The following is a 23,840-nucleotide window of genomic DNA, read 5'->3' as shown; positions in this document are numbered from 1 at the left end:
CTGGAACATAACTGCTTAGGTTTAATTCTTGGCTCTGCCATTTATAAAAGCAGTATGACCACAATCTACTGAATTTTAACATGACTCAATTTCCTCATTCATGAAATATGGATAACAAGCATCTGTGGCATAAGGTTATTGTAAGAATCAGTTAATTAGCACACACAAAGAGATTAGGAAAATTGATGGCACATAATAAATGCTCAATAATTATCAGCTCTTAAGAGCACAAATGTAGTACTACATAACTATTACCTATTTCAGCCAGAAAACCTCAAGGATAACTTATTTGATCAAGCCATCAAAATCTAGAGGTAAATAGTAAGTTTTCTGGTAGTTGAGTATATCTTAGAAGGAATGAATGAAAGAGGATTATAATAATCTCATTTCAAGACTCATTTATCTTATGGAGTTCTAAAGGCATTGTAATGCTCTAATCTTTAATGGAGATAGTCAATTATACCATTGGTCTTCTGATTTACTATTTTTCTACCACGTATATATTTTTATATTGCTATTTGCCTTACTTTAAATATGTGACATGTGTTCTAAGAAAAAATGTTTTAAAACCTATTGAAGTATCTAATCAAGGTTACATTTCTATAATAGGAAAATTCCTCAAGTTCTACCATTTTTGACACAACGTTTTAAGTGTCCTGGGTCAGTTACCCCTGGGTCAGGTCAGTTAACTTACTGTAAAATCCATACCCCATGTTTCAAAAAACAAGTTGGACTATACATAAAGGCTGCCTACTACTATTTACACATTACCACTACCAAACAGAATCATATACAGCTTTAAGTCTTTCTCCTTTGTTACTAAAAAGTTCTCTTTGTGAATTGACATTTTCCTATTGCAGTTTAGTCCTATTCAATCTATGTATTGCAGAGTTTAGATTTCAATTTTTTTAGTGATTCCTTTCTATTTCTTCCTAATGTAAGTGACTGATTCTATTAAATGTGACCCTAAGATAAATAATTTGAAACACTGATCTAGTTTTCTACTGAAACAAGTCAACATAAAACCTTCATTTACCTTTTTAAGCTTTTTCTTTGCAGCTCCAGAAGCACTGGCATTTGCATCTTTTTTCACAGCTTTGTCTGAAGGTTCTTTCTTCCCATCAGATGCCACATCCCCTAAATTAGCAAGATCTGTTTCATCTCCCACTGAACTGCCACTTTCTAGCAGTGCTGCTGCTTCTTCTTCATCTACAAGTAGCTCATCTTCAGATTCAAGAAGCATGTTAGGCTCTTGTTCTGCCTGGTCATCCTTTGTATCTTTTTCACCATCTTCACCTGACTTCTCTTCTTGTTCTTTACCTTCAGCAGTACTTTCAGTCTTCTGAGAACCATCAGTTTTGGATTTCTTATCACTTGGAGATTCTTTGCCATCTGGAGAGTAAGATCTTTTCCTGAAACCAAAACATACACCTGAATTAATTCTACCGAGTTGGAAAACGAAGGTTTAATATATTAGTGTATACAGACACACACAAACACAAAGAAATTACCGTGATTTATCTTTTTTGAGTAAGTCAATCCCTCTGTTGGGAATCTAAAAGACAAAATTTCACCAGTTACATAAATGTATTAGATTTCATACTTAATTATCCCAATTAACTAATAAACGATGACCATCCTTTATATATCAACTAACCTTATTTAAACCATACCCAAGAATGTAAGCTTCTCTAACATTATTCATTACAACCAACATTTCAAGAGCAGTGAATAATAATTTTGTTAAAGCTTTACAAATAAAACTTTAAGTAAAACAGATAAAAATAAAGATGCTTTATACAGACATCAGTTTAAAAACTTCTGCATTAATGAAGACAAGAAAAAGAGAAAAGATTACTCTCTTTCAATAACTAAATCCTATACATGTATTAATTATTTACTTATTTCTGGTCATGATGCTGTGCTCTGGCTTTCTCCAGTTGCAGTGAGTGGGGCTACTCTTCGTTGAAGTGCTTGGACCTCTCACTGTTACAGAGCATGGCTAGAACACAGCTCAGTAGTTGTGCACAGAAGGGATCGTCCCAGATCAAGGATTGAATCTGTGTCCCCCACACCTCCTAAATCCTACATTCTTAGCATGTAAAAATTTATAAAAATGTCATGCCTTGAAAAGCTGAAAATAAGCTTTATAAAGAACCTGAATCAAACACTACATACCCTGAGTACCAATTTTTTGTATTTTTCAGACAGGTCAACTTTTACACATCTCCCTTGAAACCAAAGGGCCTTTTTCAAACAGTGGTCAACCATTGCCATTGCATCTTCTCTGGTCTCCATCTCAATAAAGGCCTGGGGCAAGAAAAACAAACAAAAAAAAGAACAAAAAATTTATTAGAAAGTAAAAGTCTACAAATTCATGAAGCTCCAAAAAGATTAAAGAAAAGATGCCCTACTTACAATTTTAAAAATGAAATGTAAGTATGAAATAAATTAATCCATCAATTAATTAAATTCACATAATTTGAAGTCTAATATCCAGTGTTTATAAAGCTCTTAGAATGCTAGTATGATTGTATATGAGTATTATTTTTTGAAGAGCATTTGGCACCGTCAAAGAAAAGAAAGCAAGTATCAGGATTCACAACTTCAATTATATGCATAAAGTCACATGCCACAAAATCCACAGCAGCATTAATGGCACAGCCAAAGAACTAGCATCTCTAATATCCATTAATTAAAGAAATTAAATTCATCACCGTTCACTCAATGGAATCATGTGTAAAGTGGAAAGTAACATTTTAATATAATCCCATTTGAAGTAAAGGGGGAAACTATACTTATATACACAAAGGAAGATCTTTGGAGGCAAATTCCGGAAATAATACTAGCCAAACTAGAGAAAAAGATCTTTACTTTTCACTTTATTTACTCAATATTCTTAAATATCTACTATGACTTTATGATAAGAAAGAACCAATCCCCTTTGGCCACCAAATTACTCCCCCACCCCTTCACTAAAAATGAGGATGTTAAAAAACAAAAACTTAAAATTTAAAAAACACTTTGGGAAATAATCTTTTTCAAAACCTTTACATGTATATTACCTGACTTTTCATCCTCATCAGTATATAATTCTTTATTTTCCCATAAGGCTCAGCCAGCTTGAGGACAGCACTGTCAGAATAGCCAGAATGAGGTAAGTTGCTGAGATGTATCACCCGTCCAAGCTCTTGTTTTTGATCAAACTTCTGGTCTGGCTTCCCCTCAGGTTTCTTTAATACACAGGAGGGAAAAAAACAAAAAACACAGGAAATCAAATGTTAAGTATGCCATAATTATTAGTCAAGATTATCCTAGATACTAGCAACAATTTTAAATAGCTGTAAGTTAGTAAGTATTAAAATGATACACTAACTGGTGATACAAATCTGGAGAAATAGAGATTGTTTACCTTTATTCTCTTATACTTCTGGGATAAATGAACTCTCACTGGCTTGCCAAATACTAATGCTGGGGTGGTTGTGTAATAATCCACTGCAGCCTGAGCATCTTCTGTGGTTGCCATTTCAATAAATGCCTAAAATTGAAAAAAACATATATTTACATTTCAAAAAATCAACCCAATTCCACACTGTCCAAAGTCTTTCCAAAAATATTTAATCATAATATAGAAAGCATTTTCAAGAACCTGAGAGAAAAAAAAAAACCCTCTAATTTCCTATTTTATTAAAGATCATCTCAGACTTTATTACTTTCATGACACTAACACTATCATTTATTATGTACTGAATTTGAAACAATAATTTGGCACCATTCAGGTAAAAGTTTGAAATGTTTTTCCAAATAATTATGTTTATATAGTCCTTACTGTGGCAGTAGTATAATAAAGACAATGTAACTGCTTAAGAAACACAATTTATAAAGTTACCAACAATCTATTAGTACTAGAATTTATTACTGATTAGTTCAACTATTGGCCCTTTCTGTCATTACATTCCACATTGATGATTAAGCTAACATTTTTTATAATACAAAATAATATATTCTCTTTAGGATATACTTTAGTGATGAATAAATACTACACACTTAACTCATACCTCATTAATTTTATTTAGAATAAGATGATTTGAAATAACTCCAAATGGTTCCACCAGCTGTAATAGTTGATATCTCAAGTTTTTCCCTCGCTGGAAATCCATGATGTGAACAACTCGGCTAGTTTCCTATTCGTTAGGAAAAAACCAAGTTAGTAAATAAATTTCTTTAGAAGCAATATGAAATAATAAAAACAAAGTTTTAGCTCTTATCAGAGTCACATATAAAAGCCTGTTGGTTTTCAAACTAAAACAATCTTTCTGTAATAAGGACTACAACACAGATTCAATTAGCAATGATTCAAGTCAAATCACATTTCCCCAAAGAGCTAATAAAGTTAATGCAGCCAATATAGTAAAAGCAAGAGCTTTATTACTGACCACTCTGCCTTTCTGCATGTGTCTTGGTCCTTGCAGGTTTCCATTTCCAGCACCTTTATGGGGAAAAAGTATATTTTTACTCTTAAATTAAGTATATTTGCCCTACCAGACTATTTTAATTGACAGACATCTCTCCAACAGCAAAAGGACATCACAAGTAACATGAGTATCATGTATTCTCATGAAATGTCATCTTTGAGTTACATTTCAATGACACTTCTTTTGCCTAAAATCACTGCATTTAATCTTTATGATAAAAGCTCTTAGGGAAAGGTAACATGAATTTTATAATCACCCAGATTTCCTCTTGGTCCAACTGCTGGTCCCCCAAGATGAAATGATGGGGGTGGAGGTCCCAGAATTCCTGGTGCTGGGTTTGTAGACTGCTGCAACATGAATGGATCACCCCTGGGAATGTGAAAACATAAAATACAAAGCATGATAAAGAAGTCCATCAAAAATAACTTAAATTTACTGTTAAAACACTCCTTGTATGACTATGATTCCAATATTTGGGGGCATTTATGCATGAAGTAACTAGGGGAAAATCTATGATAAAAAACAAAAATTACTACATAAAATAGTTTCTAAAAATTCTTTCACCCATGGTGACTTTTAACAAACTCATATTAAATAAAGAAATTAAGAAAATATTGTTTATGAAATGTGAAAAATTTAACCTGAATTCCTTACATTGATCTCCTTTACAAACAAGAGCTTAAAAAATTTAACTTACATTGTGTGTCCTGTATCAGTGTCAGGATTCCATTCTGGGTAGCTTTAAAAAGACCAGAAAATTAACTTTAAAATAAAACTGCTCTTTTCACAAAGTAGCCTTGTTTGGCCTTTAAAATAGATTTATTAGTAAAGTTATACGGCAGTATAAGTGTTAGAAATATTACTGTTTAAAACATGTCATATAGATACTTCCAAAGGAAAATTTCAAATTAATCCAAATAAAGGAGAATTGACTTGCTCTGTACTGCTTAAAAATGTTAAGTAATGCATATTACAATTAAAATAGTCCCTTATCTGTTTTTTTCTTGGGGCGCGGGCAGCGGTTCAGGAAGGATCACAGGACTCGTGGAATCTTAGTGCCCTGACCAGAGATTGAACCCTGCCTGGCCCACGGCACTGAAAAAGTACATGGAGTCATAACCACTGAGCCGCCAGGAATTCCCTACATTTGTTAATTCACAAAGAGAAGTGCTATATGAGGGACTGGAAATGTGGGTTATATAGGGAAACAAAGATTGACCACAGATATTTTTTTCCCTCCAACATTAAAAATGAAGAGCTGAGTTGAGTTCTGGCACTAGACAGAAAGGATAGCCATAGCACGGTGTATGTGAAAATGGCCACCCCAGTGAACAATGGGTGGGTTTCATGTTGTTTAGGTAGGGAGATTCTTTACAAATTCTATCCTAGCAGCTTAAACTCCATCACAAGTGTCTCAAAAGCAAAAAATATATCCTGAAGGGTTTTGCTTTAAAACTTGTTACTTCTAGTATAACTTCCCCCTTTTCTTCAAGGAAAATAAATATTTTCTTTATTCTTAGAGCATATATTATTATTGAAAATGCTCTTATGAATCTATTCTATTGTATCAATGGCTATCTTTAGGTCTCTTAAAAATTCTTTCCATTTTAAATAACAAACTATCACTATCACTTCATCTTAATAGTCCATATACAATTCCACACCTAAACATTGTTTGTAACTGGCATTGCCTAGACAGTGTCAACTATTCAGTAATAACAATGTGGATATTACAAGTAAACGATGAATTCCCCAAAACCAATCAACGGCTGTTTCTGACACAGTTAACTGATGCTTTAAAGGTATTTCAAACTCCTACATTTCAAGAAGAAGCTGGCATCGACGACTGTGACTTGCTCCATTGATATGTTGACTCCACTCCTGTAGCAAAGTAAATTAGTAGAATTAACAAAACTAAAACTAAGATTTCTTTGCAACCATTCAAACTCTAGGATGTTAATCTATATGTCTATATGCAATTATCATAAACTGAACACCTGACCATTCACTAATCACACTTATTTAAAACCATTTCTCTGAATCCTTGTAGCTTCATCCTGCCCTCAAATACGCCATGCACATTCTTGGAAAAACTGGTAACTTGGTTAACAAACTAACAGACCTGACAGGGAAAAGATAGAGTTAATAAAGATGAAGAGTAGTAACTGACTTTGAGATCAGCAGGTATATTAATTTCTGCTGTAGACAAAACTGAAGTTTTATTCACATATTATTAGAATTGCTTTCACAGAACTGATAAAATATCCATGCTTATATCACTTTTTAAGAAAACATATACTGTAAGTATGAATAATTAGTTAAAATAGTATCTTTAATTTCATCCAGCCTTTGAGGTATGTTGCAAGTGGACTATAGCCACAGAAAGTTAATTCAACAGGAGTGACTTTTCTAGGAAACACTCCCCAATTTAACAAAAACCTAAGTTCCCATTATATTTCCCAAAATTAGAGAAGTAAATTTCAGGAATGTCCATTTCTAAATTTTAGGAAGGAAAACATTTTATTTCTTCAATATTTGCTTTATGATTATTTTAAATTTTGAAGGGATTACTTTTTCCTTTACTTTATTCAAATAAACTATCCTTTCTTTAAAAATCCACATGTAAATGTTTAGCATTTTAGGCAATATAAAAAGAAGAGTTAGGAAAAGTAGGCTTTGCTGCCAGACTGCTTAGGTTCAATTCCCAAGGTACCACTTACTAGATGTGAATCCTTGGTACAAGTTATTTAAAAACACTGTGGTTCAGTATCTTTCTAGGGTTTTGTGGAAAGTAAATGAATAATAAAGGTAACCTGTTTACTGGAACACTACCAGGCACATAAGAAGTGCTAATAATAAAAAACTTTTTAATTAAAAAGGAAGAAAAGCAACTATTATTACACTGCTTATAAAACTATCTTGTTTTACAATCCCCACTTTACAAGTATTATTGTTTCACAAATCCTCACAAAATAAGGCAACTTTTCCAAGACTCATACTACCTGAAACATTAGAAAGTCCTTAAAAGGGAGTCTCACTTAGAGCTGAACTAAAGGAACCAAATTACAAGAGATACCATTCTGAAGTTTTAAAAAGTTAATTTATAAATGGAATATAATTTTTAAAAACTTACAGCCTGAATGTTTACACACATTTCTTTGCCCTAAATTAACTAAAATTCTGCGAATGAGGTAAAATGGAACATTTCAACAGAATGGTACTTCTAAGAACTTGGGGAGCTATCTTTCAAAGTTAGATTGTCTTTATGGCTAACAGTTAAGGAACTGGAAGAGATCTGTCCAGCTGCCTCTATAACCAACTGTTTGGGGTATAAAAACTTTCTATTTGCAAAGCAACAGACCACTGACTTGTTGGAAGCCACTTTAAAAATGGCTGTAATCAAGAGGCACCATAGGCAAAGTTCACAAAATTCAGAAGCGGGATTAAACAAATATGTTAACCAAGAATTTTCTTAATGAAAAGTATTCAGATTTAACATAACCTTGAGAAACAGTGTGTTCAGAGAGGAGTAAAAGTTACCCTATTAGGCATGCTTCTAATTAATAGGAGATGGTAAAACTATCTAGTAGACCAGAAGTTATTTATATCCAATCCCCCATGATCTTTAAGGGGTCAAACTTTTGAAAGTGGCTGGTCTTACAAAGTACTAGAAGGAAAATCAAGATCAAAGAATCAGTTATACCTCCCAAACCCACCCACTACTAATCTGCTCTACCATAATGGTTTTTTTTTTTTAAAAATCTGTATCCTTGGATTCTACATTGAGACAACACTCAGATTAATAAAGAATAAGGATTCACTTTTTGAATTCAGAAGTTCTGCAGGAAAAACTACATTAATGTCATTGAGATACCTAAATTATATAAAGAAAGGATAATTTGGAGAAGCACATGTGGAATGGCAAAATGAAGTTAAGAATAACTTAAGGGCTTCTAGAAAACTAAAAAGAAAAACATGAACCCAAGTGACAAAGACAGCGGAAGGGCTGTAGTGGCCAGTTTTCTTTAAGTGAAAGGAATTTTGAGGCAAGTTTGAGGCTGTGCAGAAAAGCAACTTGATGTTCTAAAATGACCTAGAAAGAAATAAAAGTAACATCATCACTGAAAGTTACTTAAAATAATCAAAAATAATGACAGATGTTTTTCCCCTAAAAGACTATTCATACTAAGAAGAAGTTTTGATCATGTAAGTTATTTAATGTTACCACTAAGTGAAAAGAACAGATTTTCCAAGTTATGCAGCAATACCAGAGAGCAGGATTAAATGTTTTAAAATTTTTCATTATCTATTTCCACAAGAATTTTCTCTAAACTCAGTGATTCTATCAGCTATAAATTAAAAAGATCCCTACCAAAAGCGAACATTTTTTTTTTCAATAATGAAGACACCTAGAAAACATTAGCTATGTTAAGGAAACTATATTAAGAGAATCCAGGTGTTAAAACTTCTTAAAATCGGTACAATTTATAAATACCACAAATTTTGAAAATCAAAGGGCCTCTAAAGTAACTGTTTCTAAATTTGTTAGAGTACATGCAGTTTTACAGAGTAAAAGTATCTCTTTACTAGGTAAGATACCTTACTCTTGAATCCAAAGTTTCAAATATTCAAAAATGTTCTTTGGCCAATTTAGATCCGTTTATTATCATTATTTATTAACTGTTCAGGAACTATAAGGTAATAACATCTGGACAAAAAAGAATAATATACAAAAATAGGAACTTTTTCTGATTCAAGTCCTTCTTGATTTCCTTTTGTGTTCCTTTACTGAATTGTTTTCCTGTATGTAAGTGGCAACATTAAGTTACTGCTCAAAGTCAGGATGAAGAGGCTTCCAACAGTGGCTTTTAATTTATGATGACTCCAGTAGCAAAGATTAAGTCCCTTACAATCATTTTCATTTGAGACACTGTAACTAGCTATCTTCCTTGGAATTTATAGAGAACCTATTTGAGAATATTTCTCATACTGTCATTTCTGCAAGCAGACATGAAGTAACAAAAAATATTTGGAGTCACCAGAGTTTAACGGATCTTTTCATTAAATCAATTCATACCAGATCTAAACCTTCAAGTTGAATACTGAACAAAAACTAAATTCCATTATATACTAAGTGTATCCAACAAATTTGAAAAATACAAAATACCAAAATATCTACTAAATACAATTCCCTAACTTTTATGAGTTTGTGGTTCCATGTCTTACATTAAAATTAATCTATGAATGTAAATTTACCATTTGAAGTTATTTTGACATGGATTGAAGAATAAAATATTCTTGTGTACCTAAACTATTACTTTGAAGATTTTTGTATTATAGATATATATACATGTATTTTTAGCTAGAAATCACTCTTAAAAAGATATTTTTCAAAATACTCTAAATTTAAACAATATAAGAAGTCTCTTAATTATCCGAGACAAAAATACTGAGATCTAAACACAGAAAAGGGGTTGATTGGTAAGACTTTTAAAAAGATTAAAAACAAAATCTCTAATGACTTACATGATTTAGTTTACTCAAAAATCAACTTACTTAAAAATGCATTTAAAGGGATAGATATGAAAAGAAAATGACCCTTCCAGATGTTACTGTGAAGAAAAAACCCTGTAACAGCAACCATCAAATCAGTTTCATGGCAGTAACATGTTCCAATTAAGTACAGCACATCAGGAAAAATGGATGGTCAGATTACAGATCAAGCCAGTGGACTGCTACAATGCTGACTTTAAGTCAACCGCACTGTATTCTGTTTTGGGAAAAAAACAGTGCGAATGATTAGCACTGAAAACGTTGAAAGAGAAAGGACAATATATTTAAAAGGGCATTTTGAAAAAGTTCCCATTTTGCCAGATGTGATAATTAAAGCAAAGGAGAATCAGGTTTTTTTTTTTTCTTCAAATGAGTATACCAGAAGTCTAAGTCAGAAAAAGAATATGCTTATGAGGAACACAGAGCAGGATACTGCAGTAGGTGATTTTCCCAAGTCTCTAACGGGATAGATGCAATATGGGATAATAAAAAGTGAGTTTTGAAGTATGTTTAAGAAAGTTGTGGAAAAGGAGAAAAAAAATGATGAAAAATTTCAGTTACAGCATGAGAGTTTGTGTTAAAGGGAAATTAAAAAGAAGAATAAACTAATCTAAAATATGAAATATACTGAAACAAACACCAGGGCTCTACATTAACTCTTTCCCTGTAGCCACAGATAAGGAAAAAAAGAGAATCGTTCAAGAATGTATCTTTACTACATATGAATCAGTAATTAAGACAGATGGAGAGCTGATTATCTAGCATCCTGAATGGCAGAGCACATTGACTGCAAAAAAACAGAAAAAATACTTAAAACAATTCAACAAAGCAGACAAAAAAAAACCTGCTTAAATATACGATTAAGAAGAACATATTGATGCCAAAAACCAACAAGATAATTCCAGTGGATGATAGCTTTGTGGCCAGAAGTAATCTATGCAGATTATATTAATGTAAAGCCCTGGTTTAAAATGCTCAAAAACAATTACCTTCCAAATAAAGTAAGTGTTCTCAAAAGTATAAAAATTCTTGATCAACTCAATGTCATCAGACTACAGATTCAGAGTACAAGATATAGGTAAATACAGAATAGGCACTACAACGTAAAAGAAATTAGAAGTATCTGTTGCATTAACTCACCTTATTAGAATGAACTGGCAAATCACATATAGAGCACAGATGGGGATAACCCTTCGGTAAGAGTCCATGGAAGTCTTCAATATTGCTACTTGGAGGAGCGCCCCTCTTTTTCTCAAAGAGAGATCTCTCTTGTAAGGGGCCAGGACCACGTCCCATTCTCTCATACTCACTGTCAAATTTATGATAGTTATGCGAGGTCTCACCAAAAAAAGAATCATCCCTACACCTTTCTCCATCTCTTAATCTGTCATCTTCATAATCCATTCTGTCATAATAACCAGATTCTTGAGAACGACTTCCATGGTCATAATCAAGCACTGGGTTGAGACTAGGACCACGATCATCAAAACTATCTCTTCTAAAGTGCCTTTTTTCTTCCCAATCGTCCCTAGGTACTCTGTATGGTGGCTCCCGTGTAGCAGATCTGCCATCTCTACCATAACTCAATGTAGGGCCTTCTTCAGTTCTCCTCCTTTTAAGCTGCAGAAGGATTTGGGGCAAATTCTCAGGAGTAATCTTGTCCTCTGGATAACGACTCAGTTCATCTAAGTCTCTAGCAGACAGACCAAAGCTGGCCAAAATGTTACTGGCCTGGTCTGCATCTCCACGGTGTTGAGAAGACAAAGGGAGCGGACCTCTACTTCCAATGTTAAATATAGACTGCAAATTATGGGAAGAAGTACTAGCAGAAGACAGTGCACTATGAGCTCCTTGTTGATTCAATGAAGAACTCATTCCAAGATTCATTAAACTAGCAAGGCGTGCAGTACCCTGGTTCATCCTTCCAAGAGATGCTGGCATACTTAAAGACTGGGTAGCAGCAGCAAGAAGGCCTATTCCTGCTGCAGACAGGTCACGCCCATGACCCTGCGAGTCCCTACCGAGAGATGACTGCTGGAATGACTTGGACATTGTAGAACTATCTCTTGTCTAGTTTATAGATTTAAAAAAAAAAAATTTTTTTTTAAGATGGCCAAAAAGAAAGCTCAACTAGAAAACTAGGTTAACTTTGCTTCAAAAAATGGTAACGCCAAGAAAAAGGATCAATAAGGACTGTAGAATCTTCTTCAAGCTGAGAACCAGCAGACAACTCTGTAGAAAAATAAGCAATTTTAGTCATAAATCCCTTTAAGTAGATGCCGTTTTTTTTTTAGAAAAAAAAAAAAAAAAACTTACGCATCATGTTGATTAAAAAAAAACATTTAAGATCTCAAACTTACAAGGAATTACATAACTTAAACAGATTTCAGATGTATGCAGAGCTTGCATATACTTAAAAAGTAGTCTTTCATGCTAAAGTTTAACTATTAAAGGGAATTTCATACGGAATTTAAAAACATTTCAATTGAAGGGTCAGATGTCTGAATATATCAAAATTTCAATAAAAATATAGATGGGTCTCTTCTTTTAGAAGAAAAATACACCCTATAATATGATGCTTAAGTTCCAGAAGACTAAAAACAAAACAAAAAAAAAATCAAGGTCAGCAAGTCAAAGATGAATCAGTTGTATTGTTTTAGAAAATGAGACCTATTAACACTATCAGAAAGAACCAAGTAAAATCACAAGTAACGAAGCTTCAGTGTCAAGTACCTAGCATAAGATCTAAGATCAAACACTATAGTTGAGATCTTTATGCAGCAAAATCAAATTGAGGTAAAGACAGATGTGAAGAAAAATAAGTGACTTCCTACAGTTTACAGATTTCTGCACAAATTTAAGCCAAATAATTAACTGCCTTATTCTCCATCCTCTATCAGGCAGTTGCTTACTTCATTTCTAATCTTATAAGGTAAGGAGAATCAAATATGGTCAGTACAGAAGTAGGAGACTCCCCAAGAACAACCACAAGTACAGGAAGTATAGGTGATTTAAAGAAGTGAAACTCCCCAAGGTAGTAGCTGTGAACATTCATTTAATGCTCAGAGCTATAACACCTCTAGAGCTCAAAACAGGTGAAAATGAAAATGAGATCTTGCTTACATAGATTTCTGTAAACACAGATTCTTTCACAAGAATAGCCCCATCATCCAGAAAATTTAAATTGTGAATACAATCCCTCAAGATGCGTTTCCTCAAAGATGTGATAGTAACAAAATTACTTTCATTTTTATTTTACCTCAAAAATTTTTATATAAGAATTCACAAAGCATTTACGAATGACCTCATAAAGTATTAAATGATGTACATAACTGTCCCTGGTGAAACAATTTTATAATCACAATTACACAAAGAGGTTTAATAAGTCTTAAATTGTTTGCTACATAATTCTACTATGTAGAGACACTGCTCAGTTAACTCATGAGTTTGATCACCCATATACCTAAACACTTAGTTTAAAATAGAAAACTTTATCAACATAAAAACCAGGCAATATTTAATAGTTACAAGTCAATTATGGGACCAATTCCACCAATGACAGATTAAGGAAACACTGGACGAAAACAGTGGTAGAAGAAGTATAAAAAAAAGTTGCAGGCAAGACTTAAGTTAGATTTTACAAAAAAGATGTAACAAAGTTAAAAAGACATAGAAATGCTATCAGAGGTGACTGGAATTACAGATGTTTTTGCACACCAAGAAAGATGAACTTGAGAAAAGACACCAAAGAAACTAATTCCAGATGAGATCCATTATGTAAACTACTTAGACCTTAAGATTAATAAAATAAAGACAAGAGTAAGTAAACATCATTGGATGAAAGTTTCTCTGATACAACTTTTAAATACCATACAGAATGGCGGTTAAAATACTACTGAAACATTTGTAGTACCCTCTTATGTTTTCATACATTGTTAAAAAAAAAAAACTCAAAAAACCATTATGAGGGTTTTTGAAATCAAAATTTCAAAGTATCTAAGTTACTATTAATTGCAGCTTTGCCCTTCATTTGGGAGTCAAAGCTTCGTACACCGAAAAGCCAGCCTTTCAAAAGAACTATTCTTTCCCTTTAGGGAAATTATACTATGGCATTATGACCATGTGCAAATTTTTAACATTGATATTTTAAGGAAATGATTGTTGAATTACAGAGATCTCAATTACTTTTCTTTGCAACATATATGAATGGTGGAGCTGCAAAAAGGAAAGGTTAAGAGAAGTAAAGGTAAAAGGTGATAACCTTAAGACAAAACAGAAAATGGATGTCAGAAAACTAAGAAAAAGAGAAAGACAACCATGTAAATCCCATGACAACTTGTAATTTAAGAATAACTTTCATATTTTTGTGAGTCAGATTCAACTTCAGTCCCACACAAAGACATGAGAGTAGCAGTACTGAAAAAGAACTTAAGTCAAACTTTTGAATCTAACAAATTTCTTAAAAAATTTCTATTAGAACAAAGAAATTAAGAGAAATCCGACAAGATAGCACTGATGTAAGAATATTTATGAAAAAGTTCCTTTAGTATCTTATCTTTGGTAATGAACATAAGATGCACAAGGCACTTTAAAGGCTCTAAGTGAGAACTTCTGCCTATGAAACCATCACAATGCTGAAAGGTTTACCAAGTTACTAAAGTGCTTTTTTTAAAAAAAAAGATTAGCTTCTTTTACTGCACGTTTTTTCTCCATAAAGCTACGTTTTCAGAGGCTAATAAAGTTTGAAAATAGTTCCTTTGAGATAACTCATCTAAAATGTAATGTTAAAACCCGATTTACTCATTTAACTTTATACAATATAGAATCTTTCACTTCCAAAAAAAAAGTGCCTCCACCCTGCCCCATCAGAAAACATTAGAAAAGAAACAACTAAGTAGGCTTCACAAATGCCATTTAACTATACTCTGATATTCAAATTCTCAATGAACAAAGTTCATGATATAAATTCTATTAAAGATGTTAGCTTCACATTCAACATCTGAACAAATATGTATGGTTAAGAAATAAGCTTCAGTTAATAATATTCAACCCTCACATTCCATAAATCTGATACCCTTTATTTATTTTCTTCAATAATTAGAAGAAATGGAATACTAAAACATTTTAGAAAACAAATCAAAGCTAAACTAAACACACAAAGTTAATGGAGAACACAGTGTTCTGTATCCAAATTTCCTGTGTAAAATAAAGATTATCTATTAGTCTATTATATATTTATTATTTCAGAGGGTTAGTTAGCAGGAAGTAAAATGAGCATAAGCATACTTTAGTTCTTTAAAACATGACATAGAAGAAACCTTCAGCATCTGAACTTAAAAACACTACGTTTTAAAGGTATCTACTACCACCATATGGATCTTTATACTTTTTGACTGTGTGAAATAAATCACTTTTTAGAAACAACCGATTTTAAGATAGTATAATCATAAAGGCATGTAGAGATACGTAGGAAAGAAATAGCCACACGTTGACATAATAACCTTTTAACCTCACATAAAAATTTAACATACAACAGCTAGAAAACAGCTTCTGAATTGTAACACAAGTGGGTCAAAGAAATTTTGAGATTTTCCCATCTCTATCAAGGTCAAACACCTTTGTGATTTAACTTATTCATGGGAAAATATGCCAAATATACACAGCAACCAACAATACAAATACATTAAAAATGTCCTAATCATGTTATCACCAGATGGCAGGGATAGTTCACTAATTTAAAGAAGTACTTGACTAATCAATCTCCAACTGAAGTACAGGGTATTTCAACTGAAGTAAATATTCCTTAAATTTTCTCACTTATTAACCTTATAATGGCTTGATAAATAACCTCAACATAGCTTCCATTTTAGAGATTAAATAAACTTTCATCTTAATGTTAGTTTACATCACTATATCTTTTTCTACTATATTTTATAACTTGTATTTCATTTGAGAGTTTTTTTTAAAAAAAAACAAGTATAACTGATTTATAATACTATATGAGCTTCACGTGTACAACATAGGATTCAGTATTTTTGCACAGTACACTCCATTGTAAGATAATGCAAGGTAACAGCTATTATTTCCTGTTGCTTATCCAGCTCTATTAACTTTGTATACACCAATGTGCCTCACCACACAACAAAGAAAAACTATAAAGTGCAGTACCCAAGAAGACTGAAAAAAAGGAATATTCTGAAGTGTTTTAAAACTACTGGTGTCAATTCATATGTATTACTGATCTGGATTAAACTTCTAACCCACTTCTTAATCCTTAGGTTAACAGCAGATTCAGTTGCTAAAAAATCTTCATGGTAATCCATAGAAAAGATTCCTATTATTCAGACTTGAAACATTTTTCTTCTAAGTTTTTTCCCTTGTGACTTTAAGTAAATTCATACTACAGGAAAGAAAGTTACTCCATTTAACTGACATTTTGACTCTTGATCTGACCTATGACACTACTTGGCTAACTCTCCTCTCTATTTAAAAGCAAATCTGTGGTTTTCCTCAAGGCAGCATTCTGCACCCTTATGATATTCCCCTCTGCTTCATGATCTGCTCTCTTGGCTTCCGCAAACATTTGTACAACTCTTTGATATAAATTGAGATTTTTTTTTTTTAAGAGCCCAAATGCCTGGATTTGAAAACCAGCTCTTCTGCAGAATAGCTGCATGAACCTGGGCAAATTACTTAACATCTGGGTTTATTCCCTCATATGTAAAATGGGAATAAAAATAACATCCATTTCACAGGGCCTGGCATATTGTAAGCACCACAGTGATCATCTACTGTATGCACTCTGATCCTCACAACCAATGAGAAAACAAACTAGAAGTAAAAGGACTGACCTAGAGACATAAACACCTTTCACTTTGTACTGGACTATTTCATGTATCAACTTATAATGTCTCATCCAATTCTATTCAAAGCCAGATTTAAAATCTGAAGGTTGTTATCAAGTCAGAAGTCAGCTTTAAAAGACTACAAACCTAAAACATCACTCCTCATTCTACTCTATTCAAAAACATACTATTCCCTACTATTTACCACATGAAGTCCACAGTATGGTTTTCAATGGCCTTCATATTGGTTGCATCCTACCTCTCTAAACCTATTTTGTGGCATATGCCAACACCTTAAGAAAAAGTTTATCTTATGAGCCATTATACAGACTGCTTAGTACTTGTTCAAACGTAATTATTAGCTAGTATGTGTCTCTCCTTTCCTCATTTAATACTAGCAATTCTCTTAAGGTCCAACACCCCCCTCGGCCCCAGCCTTCACATCATGTGTTTTACAAATCAGTGTATATAAATGCCAAAGGTCAGAAACAACATCAATAAAACCTTACATACCTATTTCCAATGATTCTTCCTTCCCTCATGGAGTCTCTTGTTTTTAAGTCCTACCACTTAACAGATATGTATCTTTTCAGTGTTAATTTTACTTTTCTTAATTTTACACAAATTGGCTGGATATATACATTGCTCTTGTTTAAACCTAATTTACACATGAATTAAAACTACATTTTCACTGTTATATAGATACCATTATGATATACATACTTATCTTTCAGAAGATGAACATTTAGACTGTTTCTAATTTCCTGTCATTACCAAGAATGCTGTTATGAGTATTTCTTGGTCTCCTGATGCTTCAGTATAAAATTCCCTCCTCCACTGTGGTTCTCAAGGATATCATAACCCACACAAGGATACATAGTTAAGCATTAAAATCGTTCTGTTGCTTCACACCTTTTCACAGCTAGAATGTTTTAAGCACAAATGTTTGTATTTCTTTGCTATTACTGTTCCTTTCCCAACTACTGTGTGAGTCAGGTGTTCAAACACTTTCACATAAGCTATAAAAGCTCCTCCTATCAGTGACTGTACCAAAGAGAGATATTTAATATCCTAGTAATTTCCGAAGGGGAAAAAAACGTACAGATCACCTTTAAAGACCAGAAAATTATCTATTTCATTAACAACCAATGATACTACAAATCAATGGATCTTCCCTGTAGCTCAGACAGTAAAGAATCTGTAGCAATGCAGGAGACCTGGGTTCAATCCTTGGGTTGGAAAGATCCCCTGGAGAAGGTAATGGCAATCCACTCCAGTATTCTTGCCTGGAGAATCCCATAGACAGAAGATTCTGTAGCCCACAGAGGCGGGCTACAGTCCATGGGGCTGCCAAGAGTTGGACATGACTGAGTGACTAACACTAAGTTCAGTTCAGTTTCTCAGTCGTGTCCGACTCTTTGTGACCCCATGAATCGCAGCACGCCAGGCCTCCCTGTCCATCACCAACTCCCGGAGTTCACTCAGAAATCAAAGATTCTACTGAGATTCTATTATCAACAGACTCCTTTCCAACTTCCATTTACTGCTTACCATGACACCTATAGACATTTTCCTTCTCTTTGCTCTTCTTATCCAGCAGCTATTCCAATGGCAACAGTTTGGAAGACCTATGATCCCACCCCCCACCATGGCAATCCTCTGTTCTATTAACCTGTTTCTGCCTTAGACAGGCACCAATAACCACAGGCTATTGGTACTCTATAAACAAAAAGTAGAGATTTATCAATTAAAAAACTTTCCAGAAAAAGAGCAAGTTTTTATATTAATTAGTCTTAAGTTCTGGAATAGTTTTTTAAAATCAAAATTTTAAAATCTTAAAATTTTAAAATAAAAAATTTACACCTAAGTTTTAATCGCTACTTCATATCAATTTTCAGAAACTCCTGAGCCTTTTTTAGACAAACATTAGGGCTTGACCTACAACTGGGAAAATCAATCACATCGAGGCTGCAACACATCGAAGATACTGCATCCATTCAGACCTGCCACCTAATAAATTATATTCGGGTCAGGAGAGAGAACACAGCATTTTATCATGTAACTTCTATTGTAGCTTATAGTCAATATGATCTGCAACAAACCAGAAGCGCAAGTACTTCAGAGGGCTTCATATTCACAGTTTTCTCAATCCACTGAGCTTCTATGCTCTACCTTTTACTATCCACTAAAACAGTTTCTCTATTTAAAAACCTTTTATCAAACATTTCAGAACCCTTAACCTAATGCTCCAATGAAAAGACCAACTACATAGTTACGAATTTTAAATTAAAGCAATTTCATGGACAGTGTTAACCTTGGATAAACCACATATATTAAAAAAATGCAAAACTACACTGTCCACAACCCTTCCACCTCACTAACCATGCATTTGGTAATGTCTACCCCAAACCTTCAGTCAGTCAGGTATACTGAGACCCTACTGCCACAGTGTGGGACAATTTTAATGCAATTCTAACTAAAAGAAGTATATAAATACAAAACATGGACTTTTAACTAGAAGATTTGCTAAGAACACCACTTAACAAACCATTGTCCAATTATTTGATTTCGATCATTTATAAACAGCTAATGGCTGCAGTTCATATCTTAATTATTAGTCCTATCAATATTAATTTTATGTGAGAATGCCTTCAGATTCCTATGTGCCTACACATAACAACAAGAATATCTTACACAAGCACTTCTTTTTGTCACATTTGAAAACTGCACTTCAGATTTCAAGAAGCTGGCTCATTTTCATCTCTATTCCCCTTAAACAGAGGTGAGATCCTAAAAAAAACAAGGTATCTTTTCAGCAGTTCTACTGCTGCCGTTGCTAAGTCATTTCAGCCGTGTTCGACTCTGTACGACCCCAGAGAATGCAGCCCACCAGGCTCCCCCGTCCCTGGGATTCTCCAGGCAAGAACACTGGAGTGGGTTGTCGTTTCCTTCTCCAACGCATGAAAGTGAAAAGTGAAAGTGAAGTCGCTCAGTCGTGTCCGACCCTCAGCGACCCCAAGGACTGCAGCCCACCAGGCTCCTCCATCCATGGGAGTTTCCAGGCAAGAGTACTGGAGTGGGTTGCCATTTCCCTCTCAGCAGTTCTAGCATTTACAAAAAATGTTTCACTTTCTCATTACAAAAGTAAGTGTAACGTCTTGTGGAAATTTCAAGGGAGGGGGGGAGAAGGAAATACAACTGACCCATAAACCCGACACTCAGGGATATTTTTTATGCTTATTTACATGTTCCTTCAAAAAAACATAAGTCATCAAATTTGGTATCAGCAGAGTTTTATTACTTTCTCCCCAATTAGTACTATATTCCACTATAATTTTCCCATCATTACTCTTTAAATACTTCTAAATAGCTGTACAGATTATCACTTGACGGCCACACTATAATTAGCAGATCTCCAAATGTTGAATCCTTTGGATTTTTAATATGCTTAGTAACCAACATTAACATTTATGTACACATACATTTGACACACTTCCCTTATTTACGAGATAAATTCCTATAAGCGTAGTTCTTCCATTTTAAGCCTATCTATTGTAACATGCAGAGCCTGAATCAAGTATCTAATCAAAATGTAAGCATTCTAAACACACCGGCTTCATTGACATTGGTTACCTACATAACAAGCACTTCCTTGGACTTCAATTCTTTCTATAAAATTGGGAATTTGAGCTACTTGTTATTTCTAAAATCATGGAAGATTTTTTTCTTTGCATTCTTCAGTTGTTAAAATGTCTTACATATCACTGACTTGTAACAATATTTGGGGTTTACATTTCCCTAAAAGCACTAGTAAAATTAGTATGTTTAAAGACTTCTTTAACATACAGAATGTTTAGGTCAAGGGTAGTTAAATACTTTAGAATTAATTAGTTCAAAATGTTACATAAAAGCAACTCCACTTACACACAGCTAAGAAAAGAGATCCGAATTCTTGATTTCCAAAACAGTATGTCGCTAGACTCCGAAGATCGAGTCGTTTAGTTTTTAAAAGGTAATTTTGAACACGTATGAAAATAGCCTGAAATATAGTTTTTGCCCGCAGAGTACAACTGTTTAAATTTACCTGGGAGAAAACTGTATAGTCGAATATCTAAAAATCTTAAACTAAGCTCTGTTCAACGCGCAGAACGCAGCATCAAGGCAAAATCTCATCACTACGGCCTGGTAAATCAACAACTCGCACACTTTACAGCGCTCGTGAAAGACTAGAATTCTGGAATCGCCATAACCGTTCTAGAAATATCTGGCTGGAAAACTGTAACTGATCCAATAGGACTATTACACAGAATAGCGCCACAGAGCAGGATAAATACCTAGGAGATACTACTCCACTGTATATGGGAAAAGTCTTTGTATATAACACAGAACGTGGCACAGCGCCGGCAACGAAAAGAACAACGAAGCCGCGACTACACCAGGCTACTATAAACCCTTTGTCTGGAAACCGGAAGGTCCCCACACCACACCATCCTCTCTACAGACTGATAGTATTTTAATATAGAGGAATAGGAATGTGAGGTGACTCTCTAAACAGGAGCAAATCTCCTTCGCAGCGTACTGCAGAAGGCTTTATCCACGACGCAACACGATGAACAAGCGTTAACGTTTCATTTTTCGGCCATTTTTACGCGATGGCGGGGGGAGGGGGGAATTGTTTCTGAGGCCCGGCAAAAATCGCGCGCGCCTGTGTGTGGGCGGGGGACAGGGGAGTATTAGGGGGCGCTATGAAACGATGGGCGAGTAAAGGAGCGAAGGCCGCGACACCAAGAAACACTGCTCAAACGGCTAAGCTTTTCGGAATGTACGAAATCCTCCATTTTGGGGAACGTTTTCAGGCGCAAAGTGGGGGGAAAGCAAATATATCTGGGGCTGATGTTAGCTTAACTATCCTCCCCAAACGGCAGGCCACCCTCCTCATGGTTAGTCGGTCCCTCAGGCCTCGAGCGCTCCTCCCTTTCCCTCAGAGCGGCAGCCCGCGTGTAACGGGCTCGTCGTCCCGCCCCCGCCCACAGCCAGCCCGGAACGCAGGAAGCTCGGCTGATCAGCTGCCCTCGGCGCGCCCCGACTCTGCCTCCGCACCCTGGGCCCTTGGCTGGCCGTGTGTCTCCCTCCGGGACCGCTCACCTCCGCCACCCGAGAAGGCTGGTTGCGCCGCCACTGAGCTCCTAACATGGCGGCCGCCGATCAGGCGGCTCACATACGCAGCGCGGAGGTAGGCAGAGCAGGCGAGCGGGAGCGAGCAAGAAAGGCGCGCCGCCGGCTCCCCGCGGCCCCTGTTGCCGTCGCTGCCTCCTCCCGGCGGACGCGGAGAGCCCCCGGCCACCCCACCCCGATTCTTACCCGCTTCACGCCTACCTTGAAGAAAGGAAGAGGGAAAACGAGAGGTACCTCTCTCCAAGCGAGCGGGACGCGATGGCTCCCACAATCCCCCGCAGCAACGGCGCTGGTAAGAGGTGGCAGCAGAGGCAGCAGCCCAAGAACAAACCCACTCTCGCGAGAACTCGTCCCAACCCACCTCTGGTCCCATTTCTGCGCGCTCCAGGCCCCTCCCCCGGCCCGGCGCGCGCACGCCGCTCGCGCCCTCAGGGGCGATCGTTGTTCTCTGATCTTGTAGCTCGCCTATGGGCGGGAAATGGAGAGCCATAGCTGATAGAGTTCGAGTCCCACTCCCCACAAAGAATTTTTTTCCCCCGACTCTTCCATATTGCTTGGTGCAGAATTTAAAGAAGGTATGCGTTAGAAGTGCGTCGCAGGATTCCCTGGCTTCAACCCTCTCTGGTATTCTCTGATAAACTGCGGAGAAGTGGCAGTTCGGGGCAGGAAGTGGAGACATACTACTGAGTGGTTTTAATTTCAGAAATTTTATGCAGGTCATTGAGGAAGATAGCGAAAACTCATTCCACTGAAAAGACCGCCGCCGCCATTTGGTGAAATTGAATTTGAATATAGGACACTCTTCAAGTACCCCATGAGCAAACAAATATAGCACATGTGAAAATCCTGAGAAATTGTATAGATAAGGATGGAGAAAAGGGTCACTTCCCTGGGGTTTGAATTTTAAATGCAGAGGGACAGGCAGGCACCTGACGTCTGAGGTAAGTTAGTGAATACAAGTCAGATGAATAGCCTTCAAAAATTTTAAATCTTGAGTATGCGGAACCATTCTGGGTCCACTGTGAAGATAGTGGACGGGGCAAAAATGAACAGCAGACCTGTATAAAATTTTCGAAATCATTTAGGACAAAAAGCAAGACTTGCTTGGATATGGAAGATGGAGAAGTATCATGTAAGAATGACAACTGTTTAGCAGTGCTATTGAGAATGGGAGGTGGGGGCAGTAAGGCTTCAGTTTGGCATCAGCTTTAAAGGAATTATATTTATTGACCTTGATCTCAGAAGAAAAGGGTGTGGGTTAGTGACAAATTCTAATTTATATAAATGAAGGAGAGTTAAGAGATGAACTGGAGATAAAGAGAGAAACCTTAGGTAAACCTACAGTAAAAAGAGAAACCTTAGGACCAAGCCTTGAGAAACTAATCTGGTAGTTAAATGGCAAGAGACCATGTTGATAGGGAAAAAAAGTAGAGGGGAAGGCACAGATATTGTACTGCCTTGACAGCCAAAGTACTCACAGGACTAAAGGATCAACAGGGTCTAATGCTACCAAGAGGTCAAGCCTAGGACTAAAAACATCTACAAAAGATTTGGCAACAGGGACTTCCAGTTCAGTGGGAGAGGATGTCAGATGGGAGGTGCTTAGTATATGAAAAGTGTAAAACAAACTACCAAATGCAGAATAACTGGCTATGATGAGAAGAAAGCAGGGTTGGGCAAGATTTGATTTACTACAGAATTTGGGGCCATTAAAATGCAGAAGAGTTATATTAGGAAAGGATTGGTTGGCAAAGGCAGTAAGAGAAGGAAAGATTCATATTGGACATTACTC

General features: G+C 35.5%; 1 protein-coding gene across 21 annotated transcripts in view; it reads right to left on the bottom strand.

The window, feature by feature from the left end:
- The window catches only part of MATR3 (matrin 3), a 38,037-nt gene that overhangs the window by 3,475 nt on the left and 10,722 nt on the right, over window positions 1-23,840 (bottom strand). For 4 of the 21 annotated variants that reach the window (XM_069592181.1, XM_069592189.1, XM_069592186.1 and 1 more), the window contains exons 1-12: window positions 22,283-22,452; window positions 11,169-12,260; window positions 6,295-6,356; window positions 5,173-5,214; window positions 4,732-4,844; window positions 4,437-4,489; window positions 4,059-4,184; window positions 3,413-3,538; window positions 3,066-3,233; window positions 2,179-2,310; window positions 1,512-1,555; window positions 1,037-1,412 (exon numbers count right to left, since the gene is read on the bottom strand). In XM_069592181.1, the coding sequence (XP_069448282.1) occupies window positions 1,037-1,412; window positions 1,512-1,555; window positions 2,179-2,310; window positions 3,066-3,233; window positions 3,413-3,538; window positions 4,059-4,184; window positions 4,437-4,489; window positions 4,732-4,844; window positions 5,173-5,214; window positions 6,295-6,356; window positions 11,169-12,080 (2,154 nt within the window). In that variant the 5' untranslated portion in view covers window positions 12,081-12,260; window positions 22,283-22,452. Of the gene's footprint in view, window positions 1-1,036; window positions 1,413-1,511; window positions 1,556-2,178; window positions 2,311-3,065; window positions 3,234-3,412; window positions 3,539-4,058; window positions 4,185-4,436; window positions 4,490-4,731; window positions 4,845-5,172; window positions 5,215-6,294; window positions 6,357-11,168; window positions 12,261-22,018; window positions 22,479-23,840 lie in introns of those variants that run through there. The other 17 variants (XM_069592179.1, XM_069592184.1, XM_069592191.1 and 14 more) reach the window with 9 other exon arrangements.

Source organism: Ovis canadensis, chromosome 5, assembly GCF_042477335.2.
Source record: "Ovis canadensis isolate MfBH-ARS-UI-01 breed Bighorn chromosome 5, ARS-UI_OviCan_v2, whole genome shotgun sequence".
Taxonomy (NCBI): domain Eukaryota; kingdom Metazoa; phylum Chordata; class Mammalia; order Artiodactyla; family Bovidae; genus Ovis; species Ovis canadensis.
This window is presented reverse-complemented; position numbering and strand designations above follow the sequence as displayed.